The 19,986-nt window shown below is 44.9% G+C and overlaps 1 protein-coding gene across 8 annotated transcripts in view; it reads right to left on the bottom strand.

The window, feature by feature from the left end:
• The window catches only part of ADGRB1 (adhesion G protein-coupled receptor B1), a 911,276-nt gene that overhangs the window by 115,441 nt on the left and 775,849 nt on the right, over nt 1-19,986 (bottom strand). For all 8 annotated transcript variants that reach the window (XM_073679967.1, XM_073679961.1, XM_073679962.1 and 5 more), the window contains exons 21-22: nt 17,844-17,994; nt 4,308-4,377 (exon numbers count right to left, since the gene is read on the bottom strand). In XM_073679967.1, coding sequence (XP_073536068.1) covers nt 4,308-4,377; nt 17,844-17,994 — 221 coding nt within the window. The remainder of the gene's footprint in view (nt 1-4,307; nt 4,378-17,843; nt 17,995-19,986) is intronic.

Here is a 19,986-nt window from a genome sequence, read left to right as displayed (position 1 = left end):
CACACCCACTGTGTCACATACATGTAATTTTAAGATTTTTTTTCCGCAAATACGTCCCATGTCGGCTCAGATCATCGGCCTGTGACTCGGCTCTGACCCCGATACCAGAGAACTTTCAGCATTAAACGATAAAACAAGATATGCAAAGAACAAAACCCCCGGCCAAGGACATGTAACCAAGTCATTTTCCGAGGAATGAGCAACTTAACAAAACCATGATTGGCCTTCGCCTTCTCAGAGCAAACTCAGTCTACCTTGAAGACAGCTAATAAATTAATTCTAGCGCTCACGCTGGTTTCAAGCCCCGTATTAAGATTAATGTCGCCCATTCTTTCCACCTAAATAAGGTGTTCTTGGCAATTTGTAAGCTGAACAAGTGGAAAGGTTTGATACGGTGGCACGGCGTGGCACGAAGCAGGTCATTATTCAATGTCAGGCGGTCGCACAAAGCTAAATATTATTCTCACACTTTCATAAAAGATGCTTCTCAACATTGAAAATCCCTTTCACCCCAAAGTGTTCACTGTATAAACAAGCTAAAATAATACCGCCAGACCATACAGGGCACCATAAAATGTGGATGAACTGAGGACATCATCACTCTACGTGCCTATGTGTCCTACAGTGGTCAAGGCTAATTGATGACCGCAAGCCACTTACAGATCACTTTCACAAAAATGGGTAGGAACAGAGTGAGAATGACCAAGGGAGAATAACCTAAATATTCTCACACCCCCTCAGGAAGTCAGAACGTGGCAAATACATTATTCTTATGCTTATATTTCATAAACTGTATAGCATTACCTAGATCATCTAGTTGGAGAACAGGTTATTCTCATACTAATTGTACAGTGTGAGAATGACCGGAGTAACCCTGACTATTCTCACCACCACAGGCAAAAAGAGCCTGAGCTGCAACTACATAATAGTAATGTTTTATTGTATAAACTGTGTAGTAATAACTAGATCATCTAATCAGAATATGTTACACAGGTCATTGTCGTACTAAAGACACAGAATGAGAATGACCGGAGTATTCTCACACCTCCCATGTAATCAGAGCACGGCAGTTACATAATAATACTAGTAATTTTCTCATCTTCTTATTTTAGGAAAGCACTACCTCTTTGTCTTCCTGCTTGCTGCATGTCGAGGTGATGTGCATTTCTGATTGACGGACGTCAGATCAGGGGAATGGTTCTATGGCCGAGCTGTCCAAACAGTGCCCTCTCCAATGTTGCAAGCAGAGGCAGATTTGCCAGCGGCATCGGAGGGCAATGAAGCTGACCAGTTGATTTTGAAAAGTCTCTATAACAAAGAGCTCACAGGCGCTGCGCTCCTTGCCTGAGACTGGCCACAGCCGGCACACAGCAAGGGTGGGCAGATCAGGGGAATGGCTGCACCACACGGTGGCCTCTCCAATGTTGCAAGCAGAGGCAGATTTGCCAGCAGCATCGGAGGGCAATGAAGCTGACCAGTTGATTTTGAAAATTCTCTATAACAAAGAGCTCACAGGCGCTGCGCTCCTTGCCTGAGACTGGCCACCGCCGGCACACAGCAAGGGTGGGCAGATCAGGGGAATGGCTGCACCACACAGTGGCCTCTCCAATGTTGCAAGCAGAGGCAGATTTGCCTGCAGATTCGGAGGAGCAATGAAGCTGATCAGTTGATGACGATTCTCTTTAACAAAAAGCTCACAGGCGTTGCGCTCCTTGCCTATGAAACTGGCCACTGCTGACATACTTCAAGGGTGGCCGGTAATCTAGGCAACGATCAGTAAACAAAATAAATTCAAAATCCCAAGTCCTTGAGAACAAAGAGAATATTTAAAGAGAGGGAAATGTAAGAGTAGCTTGATGTCCCAAGCAATTTGCAGTTTTAAAGAATTTAAGAAAACCGCTTTTAATAAAATAAAAATAGCCAAGGAGATATTTAGGGCACCGATATTGGTTATACACGTCATTCTCATCACAGGTGTGTAACCTCGAATGTTCTCACACAGCAATTACATAATAGTGATACTTTATGGAATAAGCAGTAAAGCAAGAACCAGATCATCTAATTAGAGCATGGTCATTCTCATACTAATTCCACTAGTGTGAGAGTGACCTAAGTAACTCTGACTAATTCTCAAACCTTCTAGGAAGTCGCAGCATGGAAAATAATTATTCTAAATGCTTTTTATTTTAAAAGCTGCAGAGCAAAAAATAGATCATCTAATTGAAGCACGAGAACTAGTTTCACAGGTCATCTTCATGCTAACTCCAGAGTTTGAGAATGACCTGAGTAACCCTGACTATTCTCACAACTCTCAGGAGAACAAAGTAAGGCGGTTACACAATTATAATTGTTTTATGAAATAGGAAGTAAAGGAAGAGCCAAACCATCTAATTAGAGAATGGGACTAGCTACACAGGTCATTCTCATCTAATCTTACAGTGACCAGAGTAACCCTGAATATTCTCACCCCCCAGGCAAATAGAATATGTTGATTTCTAAACAATTTTTTAACTGTGTAGTAATAGCTATATCACTTATTTAAAGCATGGATGTTAGTTAAACTGGTCATTCTCATTCTAATTCTACAGTGTGAGAATGACCAGAGTGTCTGAGCAAAGGGTCTGAATACTTATGACCATGTAATATTTCAGTTTTTCTTTTTTAATAAATTTGCAAAAATTTCTATATTTCTGTTGTTTTCAGACAAGATGGGGTGCAGAGTGGACATTAATGAGAAAAAAAATGAACTTTTTAGAATTTACCAAATGGTTGCAATGAAACAAAGAGTGAAAAATTTAAAAGAGTCCGAATACTTTCAATACCAACTGTAGGCTCCTGCTGCTGGGCATGGAAAAGACCAGCACAAATGATTCTGCAGAGCCGGACACTAGACCCTGCAGAGTCACTAGTGCCAGTCCAGTCAGTGGCGAGCACGCTCCCCCGGCGAGCACGCTCCCCCTGCACAGCTGCTCTCCCGGTCTGTGCTGAACTCATTAGCGGCTGCAGAAGGGAAGATAAATGTCCCTGCAGCGAGTGCGAGCGGCTGCAGAACCTGCAGCACCAGGGACGCTCCGAGAGCCTGGATCCGACTGAAGCGATTAGAGCAGCGGAGGCGGCGCGGGGTCATGTGCGGAGGCATCGGGACTCACTACACATTGCACTGCGGACCACTCACATGTAGCCAATCATATCGGACGTAGATGTAGCAGAGCTGATAGAACAGATATGGACAAACTCAGCTCTGCTGCATCTGACTCTGCTGTCCTAAGATCATGCCATCACTTCTGTTATACGCTGCAGTGTTCATAGATGTAGCAGAGCTGAATTTGTCACAGCGTCCTCATAGGCATCAACAGAGTAACGTGGATAACAAACTCAGCTCTGCTACATCTGGTCAGTAAGACTGAAAGACATAACAGACACTACAACAAATCCCACCTTCAGCGTCTGTGTAATAACAGAATAAAAGATTCATCTGCAGTTTTCTCCAATTTAAAGGGGTTGTCTAAGGTTGTCAGCGCCACACCAGTCTAAAGGTTAAGTCTGGTACTGCAGCTTGGTTTAAGTGGATAAGGCTGAGCTTAAATAACACACACAAATTTTATATTTTAAACCCTTCAACTCTTGTTTCATCCAACTCTGTCCGATCAGCGGTTGCTCCGTCCTCCGTACTTTACACTGCAGCTCTGCTCTACTAGAGCAAAACAATGATCAGTGATTCAAGTCTATGAAGATCAATGACTCCAGTTTATCTGCATTGTATAATGTCCACCAGCTACTAATTCAGAGGCTCAATATGCTGCTCCGCCTCTCCTCAATGCTTTACACTGCAGGCACGCTTAGAAGCAGGAAGTCAGCACATGAACAGATCATTTCCATGACATCAGACAGAATACACTAGTAATAACTAAACCATCAATAAAAAAATATCAGAAAATGTCAGGAGACTTGAGGGAGGGGCATCGATAATGGGGAGGGGCATCAATATGAGGGAAGGGCATCAATAAGGAGGAGCCTGAATATGTAAACATTGATACATTGTATCAGTAACGCTTTGGTGATAAATGTGCCCTGTGTAGTTAAACAGTGATACATCTCATGCACAGGAGGAGGAAGCAGATCGCTCCCTCTACCTCAGCATCACAGGGGGAAAATCACAGCAAAAACATTTCAAGTTCATTTCTGCTTCCAAAATCCAAATCTAAGTTTTCAACATAATTAAATGGTAAAAAAAAAACAAAAAACAATTAAAGCCAAAAAATGTGAAAATCCGACGTCAGGAGGAAGAAGCCGAGATCATCACTTACTAATTGGCCGATCCGTAGCCCTTCGCCTTCGTGAAGCCGACAGATATCGCCACGACCAGAGCGGGAAGACCTGGAAGAGGAGAGAAGGCTCAGCTCATGGTATCACAGGAGAGGATTAGATACACGGCTCAGCTCATGGTATCACAGGAGAGGATTAGATACACGGCTCAGCTCATGGTATCACAGGAGAGGATTAGATACACGGCTCAGCTCATGGTATCACAGGAGAGGATTAGATACACGGCTCAGCTCATGGTATCACAGGAGAGGATTAGATACACGGCTCAGCTCATGGTATCACAGGAGAGGATTAGATACACGGCTCAGCTCATGGTATCACAGGAGAGGATTAGATACACGGCTCAGCTCATGGTATCACAGAAGAGGATTAGATACACGGCTCAGCTCATGGTATCACAGGAGAGGATTAGATACACGGCTCAGCTCATGGTATCACAGGAGAGGATTAGATACACGGCTCAGCTCATGGTATCACAGGAGAGGATTAGATACACGGCTCAGCTCATGGTATCACAGGAGAGGATTAGATACACGGCTCAGCTCATGGTATCACAGGAGAGGATTAGATACACGGCTCAGCTCATGGTATCACAGGAGAGGATTAGATACACGGCTCAGCTCATGGTATCACAGGAGAGGATTAGATACACGGCTCAGCTCATGGTATCACAGGAGAGGATTAGATACACGGCTCAGCTCATGGTATCACAGGAGAGGATTAGATACACAGCTCATCTCATGGTATCACAGGAGAGGATTAGATACACGGCTCAGCAGATAGTATCACACAGGAGAGGATTAGATACACGGCTCAGCATACGGTATCACATTTAGAAGGTTAGATACACAGCTCAGCATACGGTATCACATTTAGAAGGTTAGATACACAGCTCAGCATACGGTATCACATTTAGAAGGTTAGATACACAGCCCAACATACGGTATCACATTTAGAAGGTTAGATACACAGCTCAGCATACGGTATCACATTTAGAAGGTTAGATACACAGCTCAGCATACGGTATCACATTTAGAAGGTTAGATACACAGCTCAGCATACGGTATCACATTTAGAAGGTTAGATACACAGCCCAGCATACGGTATCACATTTAGAAGGTTAGATACACAGCTCAGCATACGGTATCACATTTAGAAGGTTAGATACACAGCTCAGCATACGGTATCACATTTAGAAGGTTAGATACACAGCTCAGCATACGGTATCACATTTAGAAGGTTAGATACACAGCTCAGCGTACGGTATCACATTTAGAAGGTTAGATACACAGCTCAGCGTACGGTATCACATTTAGAAGGTTAGATACACAGCTCAGCGTACGGTATCACATTTAGAAGGTTAGATACACAGCTCAGCGTACGGTATCACATTTAGAAGGTTAGATACACAGCTCAGCGTACGGTATCACATTTAGAAGGTTAGATACACAGCTCAGCGTACGGTATCACATTTAGAAGGTTAGATACACAGCTCAGCGTACGGTATCACATTTAGAAGGTTAGATACACAGCTCAGCATACGGTATCACATTTAGAAGGTTAGATACACAGCTCAGCATACGGTATCACATTTAGAAGGTTAGATACACAGCTCAGCGTACGGTATCACATTTAGAAGGTTAGATACACAGCTCAGCATACGGTATCACATTTAGAAGTTTAGATACACAGCTCAGCATACGGTATCACATTTAGAAGGTTAGATACACAGCTCAGCATACGGTATCACATTTAGAAGGTTAGATACACAGCTCAGCATACGGTATCACATTTAGAAGGTTAGATACACAGCTCAGCGTACGGTATCACATTTAGAAGGTTAGATACACAGCTCAGCATACGGTATCACATTTAGAAGGTTAGATACACAGCTCAGCATACGGTATCACATTTAGAAGGTTAGATACACAGCTCAGCATACGGTATCACATTTAGAAGTTTAGATACACAGCTCAGCATACGGTATCACATTTAGAAGGTTAGATACACAGCTCAGCGTACGGTATCACATTTAGAAGGTTAGATACACAGCTCAGCATACGGTATCACATTTAGAAGTTTAGATACACAGCTCAGCATACGGTATCACATTTAGAAGTTTAGATACACAGCTCAGCATACGGTATCACATTTAGAAGTTTAGATACACAGCTCAGCATACGGTATCACATTTAGAAGTTTAGATACACAGCTCAGCATACGGTATCACATTTAGAAGGTTAGATACACAGCTCAGCATACGGTATCACATTTAGAAGGTTAGATACACAGCTCAGCATACGGTATCACATTTAGAAGGTTAGATACACAGCTCAGCGTACGGTATCACATTTAGAAGGTTAGATACACAGCTCAGCGTACGGTATCACATTTAGAAGGTTAGATACACAGCTCAGCGTACGGTATCACATTTAGAAGGTTAGATACACAGCTCAGCGTACGGTATCACATTTAGAAGGTTAGATACACAGCTCAGCATACGGTATCACATTTAGAAGGTTAGATACACAGCTCAGCATACGGTATCACATTTAGAAGGTTAGATACACAGCTCAGCATACGGTATCACATTTAGAAGGTTAGATACACAGCTCAGCATACGGTATCACATTTAGAAGGTTAGATACACAGCTCAGCATACGGTATCACATTTAGAAGGTTAGATACACAGCTCAGCATACGGTATCACATTTAGAAGGTTAGATACACAGCTCAGCATACGGTATCACATTTAGAAGGTTAGATACACAGCCCAGCATACGGTATCACATTTAGAAGTTTAGATACACAGCTCAGCATACGGTATCACATTTAGAAGGTTAGATACACAGCCCAGCATACGGTATCACATTTAGAAGTTTAGATACACAGCCCAGCATACGGTATCACATTTAGAAGGTTAGATACACAGCTCAGCATACGGTATCACATTTAGAAGGTTAGATACACAGCTCAACATACGGTATCACATTTAGAAGGTTAGATACACAGCTCAGCATACGGTATCACATTTAGAAGGTTAGATACACAGCTCAGCATACGGTATCACATTTAGAAGGTTAGATACACAGCTCAGCATACGGTATCACATTTAGAAGGTTAGATACACAGCTCAGCATACGGTATCACATTTAGAAGGTTAGATACACAGCTCAGCATACGGTATCACATTTACAAGGTTAGATACACAGCTCAGCATACGGTATCCCATTTACAAGGTTAGATACACAGTCCAGCATACGGTATCACATTTAGAAGGTTAGATACACAGCTCAGCATACGGTATCACATTTAGAAGGTTAGATACACAGCCCAGCATACGGTATCACATTTAGAAGTTTAGATACACAGCTCAGCATACGGTATCACATTTAGAAGGTTAGATACACAGCCCAGCATACGGTATCACATTTAGAAGGTTAGATACACAGCTCAACATACGGTATCACATTTAGAAGGTTAGATACACAGCTCAACATACGGTATCACATTTAGAAGGTTAGATACACAGCTCAGCATACGGTATCACATTTAGAAGGTTAGATACACAGCTCAGCATACGGTATCACATTTAGAAGGTTAGATACACAGCTCAGCATACGGTATCACATTTAGAAGGTTAGATACACAGCTCAGCATACGGTATCACATTTAGAAGGTTAGATACACAGCTCAGCATACGGTATCACATTTAGAAGGTTAGATACACAGCTCAGCATACGGTATCACATTTAGAAGGTTAGATATACAGCTCAGCGTACGGTATCACATTTAGAAGTTTAGATACACAGCTCAGCATACGGTATCACATTTAGAAGGTTAGATACACAGCTCAGCGTACGGTATCACATTTAGAAGTTTAGATACACAGCTCAGCATACGGTATCACATTTAGAAGTTTAGATACACAGCTCAGCATACGGTATCACATTTAGAAGTTTAGATACACAGCTCAGCATACGGTATCACATTTAGAAGTTTAGATACACAGCTCAGCATACGGTATCACATTTAGAAGTTTAGATACACAGCTCAGCATACGGTATCACATTTAGAAGTTTAGATACACAGCTCAGCATACGGTATCACATTTAGAAGTTTAGATACACAGCTCAGCATACGGTATCACATTTAGAAGTTTAGATACACAGCTCAGCATACGGTATCACATTTAGAAGTTTAGATACACAGCTCAGCATACGGTATCACATTTAGAAGTTTAGATACACAGCTCAGCATACGGTATCACATTTAGAAGTTTAGATACACAGCTCAGCATACGGTATCACATTTAGAAGGTTAGATACACAGCTCAGCATACGGTATCACATTTAGAAGTTTAGATACACAGCTCAGCATACGGTATCACATTTAGAAGGTTAGATACACAGCTCAGCATACGGTATCACATTTAGAAGTTTAGATACACAGCTCAGCATACGGTATCACATTTAGAAGTTTAGATACACAGCTCAGCATACGGTATCACATTTAGAAGTTTAGATACACAGCTCAGCATACGGTATCACATTTAGAAGTTTAGATACACAGCTCAGCATACGGTATCACATTTAGAAGTTTAGATACACAGCTCAGCATACGGTATCACATTTAGAAGTTTAGATACACAGCTCAGCATACGGTATCACATTTAGAAGTTTAGATACACAGCTCAGCATACGGTATCACATTTAGAAGTTTAGATACACAGCTCAGCATACGGTATCACATTTAGAAGTTTAGATACACAGCTCAGCATACGGTATCACATTTAGAAGTTTAGATACACAGCTCAGCATACGGTATCACATTTAGAAGTTTAGATACACAGCTCAGCATACGGTATCACATTTAGAAGGTTAGATACACAGCTCAGCATACGGTATCACATTTAGAAGTTTAGATACACAGCTCAGCATACGGTATCACATTTAGAAGTTTAGATACACAGCCCAGCATACGGTATCACATTTAGAAGGTTAGATACACAGCTCAGCATACGGTGTCACATTTAGAAGGTTAGATACACAGCTCAGCATACGGTATCACATTTAGAAGTTTAGATACACAGCTCAGCATACGGTATCACATTTAGAAGTTTAGATACACAGCTGAGCATACGGTATCACATTTAGAAGTTTAGATACACAGCTCAGCATACGGTGTCACATTTAGAAGGTTAGATACACAGCTCAGCATACGGTATCACATTTAGAAGTTTAGATACACAGCTCAGCATACGGTATCACATTTAGAAGTTTAGATACACAGCTCAGCATACGGTATCACATTTAGAAGGTTAGATACACAGCTCAGCATACGGTATCACATTTAGAAGGTTAGATACACAGCTCAGCATACGGTATCACATTTAGAAGGTTAGATACACAGCTCAGCATACGGTGTCACATTTAGAAGTTTAGATACACAGCTCAGCATACGGTATCACATTTAGAAGGTTAGATACACAGCTCAGCATACGGTATCACATTTAGAAGTTTAGATACACAGCTCAGCATACGGTATCACATTTAGAAGGTTAGATACACAGCTCAGCATACGGTATCACATTTAGAAGTTTAGATACACAGCTCAGCATACGGTATCACATTTAGAAGGTTAGATACACAGCTCAGCATACGGTATCACATTTAGAAGTTTAGATACACAGCTCAGCATACGGTATCACATTTAGAAGTTTAGATACACAGCTCAGCATACGGTATCACATTTAGAAGTTTAGATACACAGCTGAGCATACGGTATCACATTTAGAAGTTTAGATACACAGCTCAGCATACGGTATCACATTTAGAAGTTTAGATACACAGCTCAGCATACGGTATCACATTTAGAAGGTTAGATACACAGCTCAGCATACGGTATCACATTTAGAAGGTTAGATACACAGCTCAGCATACGGTATCACATTTAGAAGGTTAGATACACAGCTCAGCATACGGTATCACATTTAGAAGTTTAGATACACAGCTCAGCATACGGTATCACATTTAGAAGGTTAGATACACAGCTCAGCATACGGTATCACATTTAGAAGGTTAGATACACAGCTCAGCATACGGTATCACATTTAGAAGTTTAGATACACAGCTCAGCATACGGTATCACATTTAGAAGGTTAGATATACAGCTCAGCATACGGTATCACATTTAGAAGTTTAGATACACAGCTCAGCATACGGTATCACATTTAGAAGGTTAGATACACAGCTCAGCATACGGTATCACATTTAGAAGGTTAGATACACAGCTCAGCATACGGTATCACATTTAGAAGGTTAGATACACAGCTCAGCATACGGTATCACATTTAGAAGTTTAGATACACAGCTCAGCATACGGTATCACATTTAGAAGTTTAGATACACAGCTCAGCATACGGTATCACATTTAGAAGTTTAGATACACAGCTCAGCATACGGTATCACATTTAGAAGGTTAGATACACAGCCCAGCATACGGTATCACATTTAGAAGTTTAGATACACAGCTCAGCATACGGTATCACATTTAGAAGTTTAGATACACAGCTCAGCATACGGTATCACATTTAGAAGTTTAGATACACAGCTCAGCATACGGTATCACATTTAGAAGTTTAGATACACAGCTCAGCATACGGTATCACATTTAGAAGTTTAGATACACAGCTCAGCATACGGTATCACATTTAGAAGTTTAGATACACAGCTCAGCATACGGTATCACATTTAGAAGTTTAGATACACAGCCCAGCATACGGTATCACATTTAGAAGTTTAGATACACAGCTCAGCATACGGTATCACATTTAGAAATTTAGATACACAGCTCAGCATACGGTATCACATTTAGAAGTTTAGATACACAGCTCAGCATACGGTATCACATTTAGAAGTTTAGATACACAGCTCAGCATACGGTATCACATTTAGAAGTTTAGATACACAGCTCAGCATACGGTATCACATTTAGAAGTTTAGATACACAGCTCAGCATACGGTATCACATTTAGAAGTTTAGATACACAGCTCAGCATACGGTATCACATTTAGAAGTTTAGATACACAGCTCAGCATACGGTATCACATTTAGAAGTTTAGATACACAGCTCAGCATACGGTATCACATTTAGAAGTTTAGATACACAGCTCAGCATACGGTATCACATTTAGAAGTTTAGATACACAGCTCAGCATACGGTATCACATTTAGAAGTTTAGATACACAGCTCAGCATACGGTATCACATTTAGAAGTTTAGATACACAGCTCAGCATACGGTATCACATTTAGAAGTTTAGATACACAGCTCAGCATACGGTATCACATTTAGAAGTTTAGATACACAGCTCAGCATACGGTATCACATTTAGAAGTTTAGATACACAGCTCAGCATACGGTATCACATTTAGAAGTTTAGATACACAGCTCAGCATACGGTATCACATTTAGAAGTTTAGATACACAGCTCAGCATACGGTATCACATTTAGAAGTTTAGATACACCATCTGATCTCAGCTGCAGTTACAAACTGTTACAATAAATTTGGGTCAAAAAATGAATAAAGTTCATTATCGGTGACAAACTCGTCAGTCACGCTGCAGAGCTGCGGTCAGTCACGCTGCAGAGCCGAGGTCAGTCACGCTGCAGAGCTGCGGTCAGTCACGCTGCAGAGCTGCGGTCAGTCACGCTGCAGAGCTGCGGTCAGTCACGCTGCAGAGCCGAGGTCAGTCACGCTGCAGAGCCGAGGTCAGTCACGCTGCAGAGCCGCGGTCAGTCACGCTGCAGAGCCGCGGTCAGTCACGCTGCAGAGCCGCGGTCAGTCACGCTGCAGAGCCGCGGTCAGTCACGCTGCAGAGCCGCGGTCAGTCACGCTGCAGAGCCGCGGTCAGTCACGCTGCAGAGCCGCGGTCAGTCACGCTGCAGAGCCGCGGTCAGTCACGCTGCAGAGCCGCGGTCAGTCACGCTGCAGAGCTGCGGTCAGTCACGCTGCAGAGCCGCGGTCAGTCACGCTGCAGAGCTGCGGTCAGTCACGCTGCAGAGCTGAGGTCAGTCACACCGCGGTCAGTCACGCTGCAGAGCTGCGGTCAGTCACGCTGCAGAGCTGAGGTCAGTCACACCGCGGTCAGTCACGCTGCAGAGCTGCGGTCAGTCACGCTGCAGAGCTGAGGTCAGTCACACCGCGGTCAGTCACACTGCAGAGCTGCGGTCAGTCACGCTGCAGAGCTGAGGTCAGTCACCCTGCAGAGCTGCGGTCAGTCACGCTGCAGAGCTGCGGTCAGTCACGCTGCAGAGCTGCGGTCAGTCACACTGCAGAGCTGCGGTCAGTCACGCTGCAGAGCTGAGGTCAGTCACCCTGCAGAGCTGCGGTCAGTCACGCTGCAGAGCTGAGGTCAGTCACCCTGCAGAGCTGCGGTCAGTCACACTGCAGAGCTGCAGTCAGTCACGCTGCAGAGCTGAGGTCAGTCACCCTGCAGAGCTGCGGTCAGTCACACTGCAGAGCTGCGGTCAGTCACGCTGCAGAGCTGCGGTCAGTCACGCTGCAGAGCTGCGGTCAGTCACGCTGCAGAGCTGAGGTCAGTCACGCTGCAGAGCTGCGGTCAGTCACGCTGCAGAGCCGCGGTCAGTCACGCTGCAGAGCCGCGGTCAGTCACCCTGCAGAGCTGCGGTCAGTCACGCTGCAGAGCTGCGGTCAGTCACGCTGCAGAGCCGCGGTCAGTCACGCTGCAGAGCTGCGGTCAGTCACGCTGCAGAGCTGAGGTCAGTCACACCGCGGTCAGTCACACTGCAGAGCTGCGGTCAGTCACGCTGCAGAGCTGAGGTCAGTCACCCTGCAGAGCTGCGGTCAGTCACGCTGCAGAGCTGCGGTCAGTCACGCTGCAGAGCTGCGGTCAGTCACGCTGCAGAGCTGCGGTCAGTCACACTGCAGAGCTGCGGTCAGTCACGCTGCAGAGCTGCGGTCAGTCACACTGCAGAGCTGCGGTCAGTCACGCTGCAGAGCTGCGGTCAGTCACACTGCAGAGCTGCGGTCAGTCACGCTGCAGAGCTGAGGTCAGTCACACCGCGGTCAGTCACACTGCAGAGCTGCGGTCAGTCACGCTGTAGAGCTGAGGTCAGTCACCCTGCAGAGCTGCGGTCAGTCACACTGCAGAGCTGAGGTCAGTCACGCTGCAGAGCTGAGGTCAGTCACACTGCAGAGCTGCGGTCAGTCACGCTGCAGAGCTGCGGTCAGTCACGCTGCAGAGCTGCGGTCAGTCACACAGCAGAGCTGCGGTCAGTCACACAGCAGAGCTGCGGTCAGTCACACCGCGGTCAGTCACACAGCAGAGCTGCGGTCAGTCTCCCTGCAGAGCTGCGGTCAGTCACGCTGCAGAGCTGCGGTCAGTCACGCTGCAGAGCTGCGGTCAGTCACGCTGCAGAGCTGCGGTCAGTCACGCTGCAGAGCTGAGGTCAGTCACGCTGCAGAGCTGCGGTCAGTCACACTGCAGAGCTGCGGTCAGTCTCCCTGCAGAGCTGCGGTCAGTCACGCTGCAGAGCTGCGGTCAGTCTCCCTGCAGAGCTGCGGTCAGTCACGCTGCAGAGCTGCGGTCAGTCACGCTGCAGAGCTGCGGTCAGTCACGCTGCAGAGCTGCGGTCAGTCACGCTGCAGAGCTGCGGTCAGTCACGCTGCAGAGCTGCGGTCAGTCACACCGCGGTCAGTCACACTGCAGAGCTGAGGTCAGTCACACTGCAGAGCTGCGGTCAGTCACGCTGCAGAGCTGCGGTCAGTCACGCTGCAGAGCTGCGGTCAGTCACGCTGCAGAGCTGCGGTCAGTCACGCTGCAGAGCTGAGGTCAGTCACACAGCAGAGCCGTGGTCAGTCACCCTGCAGAGCTGCGGTCAGTCACCCTGCAGAGCTGCGGTCAGTCACACAGCAGAGCCGCGGTCAGTCACACTGCAGAGCTGAGGTCAGTCACACTGCAGAGCTGCGGTCAGTCACACAGCAGAGCTGCGGTCAGTCACACAGCAGAGCTGCGGTCAGTCACACCGCGGTCAGTCACACTGCAGAGCTGAGGTCAGTCACACTGCAGAGCTGCGGTCAGTCACACAGCAGAGCTGCGGTCAGTTACTGCAGAGCTGCGTGCGTTGCTTCCCCTGAGCTCAGCTCTGCTACATCACATTAATTATGAAGATGGTTCCGCGTTCTGGTGCTGGGAGCCTCGCTGGCTGATAAAGCCGAGACCCGAGTGCATCCATTATTCAGGGCTAATAATACAGGGCTCCCCGTGAGCAGCAGAGTGCGCCATCTATCAGCAGAGAGGAGTCGGTGCGCGGCTCTGGGGTACGGGGATTGGAGAGATGTATGGTTATATGGGGAGGGGATCCCAGCACGAGGCTAAACACAGCCCAGCAGGTAAACAGCGCGCAGCAGGGAATCCGAGCGCAGCACTAATTACAGAACAATAATTCATCACTTCTTCCTAGGAAACGCTGAGCCGAGTGCGCTACACCTCCTCCTGTATACAGCCACCAGTGACCGCCACTACAGCACCCACCCAGCTCTCTGTAGACCCTGCACGCTAACCTGGTGTCAGTCCTTAACTGCACTTCTGGCATTCTATTCATGAACCAGAGGGCTCAGGATGGACAACAGAAAATGACAGGGGTTGGGGAGTAAGGGATTCTGCAGTCAGTGACGACTGCAGCATTTACGGGGTCAAACTATCTGGGATTGGAGTTCACTCTGATCTCGGCCTTTGCAGCAGACACACTTGCCATCACTTCTGACCAGCTCAGCGCACCGGTTTGTAAAAGAGCAAATCCCTGCCCAAATGTGGACAGTATGTGGGCGGTCGCCACCATCTTTATTCTAATAGGAAATTCTTCAAAAAAGTGAAGACCCTCAAAAATTCGCTGTAGGGTGGAGAAAGGTATCTGACGAATCCTTCACTCTGGCGGACGCAGCATTTCAGGACAATACCCTGACACAGACTATTAATTGCCACTAGGCAACTTGTAATGCCATGTGTCTCCTATGGAGGCGCTGCAGAGGACACTCGTCTGTGTGTTCCTTCGATCAAAAATCTTGTCCAAAGTGGAGACCCGACAATTCAAGTATCTGGAATTACCCTGGGGGGAGGGGTGCAAAACGTAACAAAACGTAACAAAACGTAACAAAACGTAACAAAATGTAACAAAATGTAACAAAACGTAACAAAACGTAACAAAACGGAACAAAACGGAACAAAACGGAACAAAACGGAACAAAATGGAACAAAATGGAACAAAATGTAACAAAATGTAACAACTTGTTAGAAGTTTGATGTTTGTTGGGTTAATGACCTGATCAGATCGTTACACGTTTGCCTCCATGGAGCGACGCGTTTCTTGATTATTTCGGCTCTGCTAATTGCATTCCGATAATTGCCAGATTCAATAGCCGCCATTGGCCGCTTTACGCCAGGAAACAAATTCTGCCGCAATTATTTCCCATTCGTTTTTGTAATTTCCGACGTGCTCGCACAACGCGCTCCGCAGGTCAGGGAAAATCTACATTCGTATTTTTATTTTTTTGATTTTAGCACCTCCAGCCAATGCAATTACGCAGAAAATAAATTAGACGCCATCATTTCCCTTCACCCCATAAAGCAGGATCCTCCAAAGTGCTAAGGCCAAGACGGAACAATCCATGAGTCATGGAAACTTCCATGATAAAAAGTCTCAATAATCGCCACCTTGGTATCTCATGTATCGCAGCCCCCAAGACTCAGACTCCTCATGGCTCTACTAAACCAAACGTAGATCACCATAGAGCTCTACGGTGCTCCGGAGGACCCAGCACCACTGCACATTGCAGGGACAGCCCATAGACTTCAATGGGCACCACAACATGATTTACTATTTTCACCTGCAGAGGAACCACAGATTACATCTGTTCACTGGAAGTCTCAGTAAAAGGACAACATGTCATCTATGCAGATAAGTATTCTTTACTGTAAGAGCACTGAGCTTTTCTTTATATTGTGAAGCTGAATTTTTATTTTATTTTGCTTCCTCTTGTTTGAACAGGAAAGACTAGAAACAAGTCTGTGCAGCATGGAAAGGCATATTTTTTCTACAGAAGACAGAAATTTCCATATGGGATCGGGGGCTAAATTAGTGTCTAATTGAGCACAATTGATACATACCTGTCATTTCAGATGACTTTCAGAATAAGTTGTCCTGTTTGTGTATTTTTGGCTATTATATTACTTGTTTCCTGCATTTTTCCCCTCTTTCTAATTTTCAGTTGCCTCTGAGCTGGTGGGTGTAGACTGGCTGCTAGGATGCCCCATCCCCTACACACCACACACAGACATGAGAGATTCCTGCTCTCCTGACTTCCTATATCACATGTTCAGAAACAGCAGCAGCAACATGTACTGCTGTAAAATATCCTACTGAGCAGTGTAGCTATGAATCCAGCTCTGGGGTGAGATAAAACATTTGCTGGAAAGCAGCAGCATCACAAAGAACATTATACAGCAGTATTTACCAGCTTTAGCATGAGATAGTGTAGTGAGCAGTGTACTGAATACTGAACAGTGTAGCTGTGATTCCAGCTCTGAGGTGAGATAAAACACTTCATAGAAAGCGGCAGCATCACAAAGAACATTATACAGCAGTACTGAGCAACTAAACTGTGAATCAAGCTTTAGGATGAGATAGTGTAGTGAGCAGTGCAGCTGTGATTCCTGCTCTGGGGTGACATAGCAGAAAGCAGCAACATCACAAATGACATTAAACAGCAGTACAGAGAAGTGTAACTGTGAAACAAGCTTTAGGATGAGATAGTGTAGTGAGCAGTGCAGCTGTGATTCCTGCTCTGGGGTGACATAGCAGAAAGCAGCAACATCACAAATGACATTAAACAGCAGTACTGAGAAGTGTAAATGTGAATCAAGCTTTAGAATGAAATAGTGTAATGAGCAGTGTAGCAGTGATTCCAGCTCTGGGGTGATATAAAACAATTACCAGAAAGCAGCAGCATCATAAAGAACATTATACAACAGTTCTTAGCATTGTAGCTGTGAATCCAGTTTTAGGATGAGGTAACACTACAAAGCTGCAGCATTATCTCTGCTGTTTTTCACTCCACCTCCCTACTCCATAGTCTTCGCTAGGCAGCTGTAATTCGATCTCTCAACAGGCTGGCACTCCATATTTTCTTGAGTTGGACGGATTTTAGCAAGTTTTTTTTTGGAGTGAAAATTGAGCTCAGGAGGCGGGTGAGGTGGCTCATAAGTGGAGAAAGAAGCAGATTTTTCTAATAAGCCATATTACAAAGTTTCTTATATTCTTTATCCTATTGATTTATGAAAATGTTGCTGAAATGACAGCGACCATTTAATGTTTAGGAGTCTTGGTTGATCACCTGGTTGTTGCTATTGGTGAGAATCAATTTATTAATTATTCAGAAAGTAACAATCTTCTACAACAAAAAAAAAAAAGAAATAAGAAGAAAGGACCTTACCCCATCCGAGACAGAGGAATCGTTTGCGGATGATCCTGTTGCGGAGTCGCCCTGTGACTGCCATGTAGGACTGCCATGCCTCGGTCAGCACCCAGCAGAATGACGAGAGGAAGAAGAAGTGCAGGAAGGCGGCCACCAGCGTGCAGATCACCTGAGGAGCACAGAAAAAAGGCTTCAAAGTCACTGTGAAAGCTACAAATCATATATCTGGAAAAGAGCCTGTGGGGTACCGCGCTTCTGCAGGGAGGTGCTCACACAACTGATCTAGTACAATGTATCAGTATATAGAGGAGAGACAGAAAGAGCCGAGAAAGAGTTAAGGGACGCTCACACAGAGTGGAGAGGGTCCCCTTTAAATATATGATTCTATCAGGATTGCTTCACCCAGTAAACTAAGTGACACATCGCTAGAATCGGGGTCTCTGTCCCTATATCATGATAGGGGAAAACCTGCTGAAGGATTCCCTTGAAGGAACGAGCACAGACCAGAGTGTGAGGCTATGTGCGCACGTTCAGGATTTGAATGCAGAAATTTCTGCAGCGTTTCTGCATCTCTTGGCAGGAAAAAATGCGCGTTTTGCCGTGTTTTTTAATATCAATGAATGCTTTTTGGAGCTAAATAAAGATATTTGAAAAAAGAAACGTGGGACATCGCTTTAACCCTTGGTTTACAGTCAGACCTGGGGTGAGTATATTGGTTAATTTAAATGATTAAAGAATGTGTCTGTTGTATTTCAAATAAAGTGTTTTACTGTGTGTGTGTTTACTTAACTCTTTACTTTAATTAGGTTAAGTAATGAAAGGGTCTGATTGACACTGTGTCATCACCAAACAAAAGGGCTATGTGTCAGCTAATCCCATATACCCAATCTCATTAGCATTTCCATTCAAGTAATTTCTGGGACAGCTGAGAGCTGCTATTTTTAGCCTAGGAAGATGCCATTAGGCAAACATGTTCCCTGGCTATTAATAACAGCTCACAGCTGTTTCGTTAGCTGCTACGTCCCCCCGATCAGCACTCAGCAGCGCTTTGGACGCAGCGTATTTTAGCTGTGTCCAAAACGCTGTGTTCTAATGCCGCCCTTTTGTTGTCAATACTTGTGGATCCACCGCATATAATGACATTTCAGTCTGTCAAAATCTGCAGTGAAGACTGGCGTCTCCACTGCAGAAATTGACATGCTGCGTGTGAGTTTGGGTACATGGCCACGATAAGGAGCCGCTGCAGGTTTGACGCTGTGTATTTATGCAGTGTCAAACCCACAACGTCAAGATGTTACAGCATAGTGGATGGGATCTCTAGCATCTGAGGCTGCAGATTACCCGTGGACACTGACATGCGGCACGTGTTTCTGGACCGCAGCATGTCAAATCCTCTTGTGGAGTCGCTAGTCTGTGCAACATAAATCTGACCACTAGAATGTATTGAATGCGGTAAACCCACATGGTTCAGTGAACACATGCCGATTTACCTGCGTTCAATAGAATGCAATGTTTTGGACGCAGCAAAAAATATGCTGCATCCAAAGTGCTGCTACATCCGGATCGTGGGCACATAGCCTAAAAATTAAAATGGCATGGGCTCCAACATCATTTTCATAACCAGCAGTAGGAAAGCAGACAGCTGGGAGCTGCTATTAGTAGCCGGGAAAGGGGCCATTAGCCAAAAATGTTCCCTGGCTATTAATATCAGCCCGCAGCTGTCTGTTTAGCCTTTACTGGCTAGATTACAGGGGGACCAGAAAAAAATTGACGTATGGTCCTCTTATAAAATCTAACCAGAAAAGGATAAACAGACAGCTGCGGGCTGATATTAATAGCCAGGGAAGGGGCCATGGATACTAGACCCCTTTGCGGCTAATAATTACCCCTCAGCAATCCCAGAAATGGCGCATCCATAAGCCAAATCTTCTGGCGCTTAGCCTCCGCTATTCCCACTGCCGTGTAGCGGTGGTGAGTGGGGTAATAAGGTTGGGGTTCATGTCAGCCTTGTATTGGCGGCTGCAATGAAGCCCAGGTTAGTAATGTCTATAAGACGCCTCCATTACTAACACCGTAGTAAAGGTTTACGATACTTTTTCAATAAAGACACAGCCAGAATAAAGTCTTTTATTGAAATAAAATTACACACGGTTTTAAGAAT

The sequence above is a fragment of the Phyllobates terribilis genome, unplaced genomic scaffold (genome assembly GCF_046119375.1).
Source record: "Phyllobates terribilis strain yellow unplaced genomic scaffold, ASM4611937v1 Scaffold_4__5_contigs__length_816908805, whole genome shotgun sequence".
NCBI classification, from domain to species: domain Eukaryota; kingdom Metazoa; phylum Chordata; class Amphibia; order Anura; family Dendrobatidae; genus Phyllobates; species Phyllobates terribilis.
This window is presented reverse-complemented; position numbering and strand designations above follow the sequence as displayed.